Below are 4,091 nucleotides of genomic sequence, written 5' to 3'. Positions count from 1 at the left end.
ATATAATAAAAGGCTAATATGCAAATTGACTGAACAGCGGAACAACCGGCACTGACCACCAGGGGGCAGACGCTCAACGCAGGAGCTGCCCGGTAGTAGTGAGTGCACTCTCACAGGGAGAGCACCGCTCAGCCAGAAGCCCTGAGCTGGGCTCACAGCTGGCGAGCACAATGGAGGCGGGAGCCTCGGGCAGACGCTCAACGCAGGAGCTGCCCCCTGGTAGTGAGTGCACTCTCACAGGGAGAGCACCGCTCAGCCAGAAGCCCTGAGCTGGGCTCACAGCTGGCGAGCACAATGGAGGTGGCGGGAGCCTCTCCCGCCTCTGGCTGCGCTAAGGATGTCTCACTGCTGGCTTAGGCCTGCTCCCAGTAAGCCAGCAGTCAGACATCCCCCGAGGGCTCCCAGACTGCAAGAGGGTACAGGCCAGGCTGAGGGACCCCCCCTCAAGTGCACGAATTTTGTGCACCGGACCTCTAGTATAATATAATTATCTCATGTTTTTATTGTCTGTCTTTTCTGTTAGAGCAGATTTAATCTCCATGACAGGGCAGAAATTTTTGTGTTTTTTTTCACCATTGTATTACAAGCTTTTAGAACAGAGCCTGGCACATAGTAGGGTCTCAGTAAACACTTGTAAATTTCATTGAATCACAAAATAAGTCAAAGTGATGACTAGCATTAGGCACAATGAATTAGATGGCCCTATACTGAAAAACAGTATAAACTATAGTGGAGAAAAATCTGTCCTAGTTGTAGTTCTGTGTCACAAACCACACCAAAATTTGTGGCTAAAACAATAATTTATTATTAACTTTCACAGTTTTGGAGGTTGGCAGGCTCAGCTGAGCACGTACAGTTAAACTGATGCCTGTAGTAGGAAGGAAGTTGGGGGCTGGTCAGGTATCTCTTTTTCCAGGTGTCATTTCCACCAGCCTAGCTCGGACTTCCTCACAGGATAGCAGTAGTCATGATTTTTCACATGGTGGCTGGCATAAGTCAAGTGGCAGCTTCAAGTCTTCTTGTAGCTTTAGAAGCCTCTGAGTCATTTTCACCATTTGATATGGGAATATCACATACACATACAAAGAGGGAAGGAATTGATGACCTCCATCTTGAAGAAATGATCTCATCTGTAAATTAAGGATAAGTAATATTAGATAAGTAGACTAGCCTCTTATAGGCATACTTTGGTGGGAAAGTTCAAGATACATTATTAAGGGAAATGAAAGTTGATCTAACCAAATTCATTATTTATATTAAGAATATTACATTTCCAGTTACCTCGGTTTCATGTTAACTGTTTATAAGCAGAAAATACCAGTAATAAGCGAGTCTAAGATTTATGACCATAGAGAGATACTCATTCAAGTCTTTGGTTTGAATGCATGAATAGGTGATGAAAATGCCACAAAATCATTCTACACTTAAAATTTTTGACTTTTTACTATTATGAGATATGTATCTAATAGCTAGCATATATAAAATATACTTATTATAAATGGATTTCTAATTTTGCTTACCTGTTTGTTTTTAGTGATATAAATGTGTTTATTGACACATCTGAGAAAAATTCACCTTTCTTCTTTGGGGTCAGTTCTGTCACCACCAATGTGCATCTTTTTTTGCCCTGTGATGCAGTGCAGAATGGCATTTCTAAGCTGGTGCCAGTTTCTTGGAAAGGAAAATCATGAAAGGCATTTAAAGTAACCATTTGTGCCTAGTGTTCTTACAAAGCAACATTCAGCTAATCTGCTTCTGAACATTCAAAAGTGAAGAATTTCTGGATTCTTTTTAAAATTGTGTCCTAATCTTATGCCAAAATGTTAGTTCTGTTTGTACTAGGGACAATCCTAGTTCATAAAAACCCTGGACTAACAGTTCTTTTTTTCCATTAATTCATATTAGCCTTGGCTAAGAAATATAACTAATTTTGGAGTTTTAATTAATTAATGTATTATTTTTACTGATTCCATTACCATAATCGCATACTAGAAAGACTACTGAACTAAAAGTCAGATGACCTGATTTTTATAATTTATATAATCTTTTTCTATTCACTTAACCTTCTCTATATATACTCTACCTTCTTTGTGGGGTATTTTAAAGATGAAATGAAATGAGGAAATGCTTTAAAAGAGTAAAAACAAATAGTATTTAAATACAAAGTGTTATAATAGAAAGAAGATAGTTGTATTTTCCATAATATTGAAGAAGCTAAAGACTTCAAAAATCTTTAAAATTTTCTGGAAACTGTAGATGATATATGTATAGTACAAAATTCTAGATCTAGTAATGAACATTTGTAAGGCACATGGTATGATGTCTATTCCTCCTGCCTCATTCCTTTTATTTTTTGTAGTAGGTGTTTTCACTTTTTCCAGATAAATTTCCTTGTTTCTCCTCCCCCGTCGTACCACCCAATACATACATTTACCCACAAATACTTTTGTATTTCTTCAAAGGGAGCCACCATTAAGAAAGATGAGCAGACTGGGGCCATCGTTGTGGCTAGAATCATGAGAGGAGGGGCTGCAGACAGAAGTGGTAAGAGTTTAAATGTTAAGTGAATATAGACAAGTCATGCTTCATTTCATAGATAATATTTTTAATATTTAACTAAGAGGATAATAATCTTTTGATATAATACAACAAACAAGAAATAAAATATTTTTCTCTGTCTTTATATATGGGGACTTGTATAAATAAGTGAAAAATAAATCTCTCTACTCTCTTAGTTTACATGGGCTTCTAAGGTTACATTCAGACTTGAAAGATACTACTAAAAGCATGCAGCCTTTTTTAAAAAAAAGTAAGAATTATTTTCTATGATGGAAATTATATGCATTTCTAGACACTGAGCATATTTTTCTTTGATGTTATAGTCTTTGATTCATTGCTATACAAATGCATGGAATCTGAAACCGGAGAAGCCAGAAGGTCTTCTTTTCAATCCTCAGATGTGTAACATACAGTTTCTTTTGTAGGTAACACTGCTAATTTACTGAATTTGCTATTACTCAGGTCTTATTCATGTTGGTGATGAACTTAGGGAAGTGAATGGGATACCAGTTGAGGATAAAAAGCCTGAAGAAATCATTCAGATTTTGGTAAGCTGAAATTTTATTTTAAATTATCAATAAAATTAAATCACTATATATCCAACTTGGTTATGAATACAGGATTTGGATTTAGTAGTCCAGGGTTCAAATTCCAGCTCCATCACTTAATCCTTATGTGTCTTTGGAAAATACCTTAACCTTTTTATTGCCTCAGTGTTTTCAGTTACAAAATGAGAATAAGAGGAGTTAAATATCTTACTGGAGTGTTTTGAAGATTAAATGAGCGAAAGAGTTTATTACAGGGCCTATCCAAATTAGATGCCATTTTTTTGGTAATGCATTTATCTTTATCTTTCTCCCATCAATATAGCCTGTGCTTTCTATGTATATAAAATAGTAAAACTAATTTAAATGTCTTATGAAATCCAAAACAGAATGAAATTATTTTAGTCCTTGACAATATTTATTCTCAAGTTCATTTGTAAAGATAAAATGAAGAGAAACTCTCCCTGTTACATATGAAAACATATTATGAATCTACAGAAATAAAAAAAGAGTTTAGTATTTCAAAACAGACCTCAGTATATGTGCAAATTTAGTATAGATTATGGTGGCATTTTATATTACAGGGAAAACAATGAAATCATTTTGTAAATGGTATTGGATTAATTGATGATTCAGTTAGAAAAAATAAAGTCAGTCCCTACTTTATAGCACACACAAAAACAAATCCCAACAAATTAAATATTCAAGTTTTTAAAAATCACAAAAAGTAGAGTAAGACGTTAATGCTGTAAAATTCAAGTAGAAAAAGAACTGATATTACTGTAGAAAACTTTCTGAACAGAAAAAGATGTCATACATGAAACAGACAAATGAGCCCTGGCTGGTGTGCTCAGTGGTGTACCAAAGGATAATGGGTTTGATTCTCAGTAAAGGGCACATAGCTGAGTTGCAGGTTCAATCCCCAACCCTGTTCTGGGCATGTGTGGGAAGGAATAAATTAATGTGTCTCTCTCACATTTATGTTTC

General features: G+C 35.7%; 1 protein-coding gene across 3 annotated transcripts in view; it reads left to right on the top strand.

Annotated features, from left to right (window-relative positions):
- MPP7 (membrane protein, palmitoylated 7 (MAGUK p55 subfamily member 7)) overlaps positions 1-4,091 on the top strand; it is a 273,826-nt gene that overhangs the window by 178,084 nt on the left and 91,651 nt on the right. For all 3 annotated transcript variants that reach the window (XM_005876558.2, XM_005876556.2, XM_014547994.1), the window contains exons 6-7: positions 2,463-2,544; positions 3,022-3,107. In XM_005876558.2, coding sequence (XP_005876620.1) covers positions 2,463-2,544; positions 3,022-3,107 — 168 coding nt within the window. The remainder of the gene's footprint in view (positions 1-2,462; positions 2,545-3,021; positions 3,108-4,091) is intronic.

This window comes from Myotis brandtii, unplaced genomic scaffold, assembly GCF_000412655.1.
Source record: "Myotis brandtii unplaced genomic scaffold, ASM41265v1 scaffold49, whole genome shotgun sequence".
Classification (NCBI taxonomy): domain Eukaryota; kingdom Metazoa; phylum Chordata; class Mammalia; order Chiroptera; family Vespertilionidae; genus Myotis; species Myotis brandtii.
Note: the sequence above shows the minus strand (reverse complement) of the source record. Positions and strands in the feature narration are given on the sequence as shown.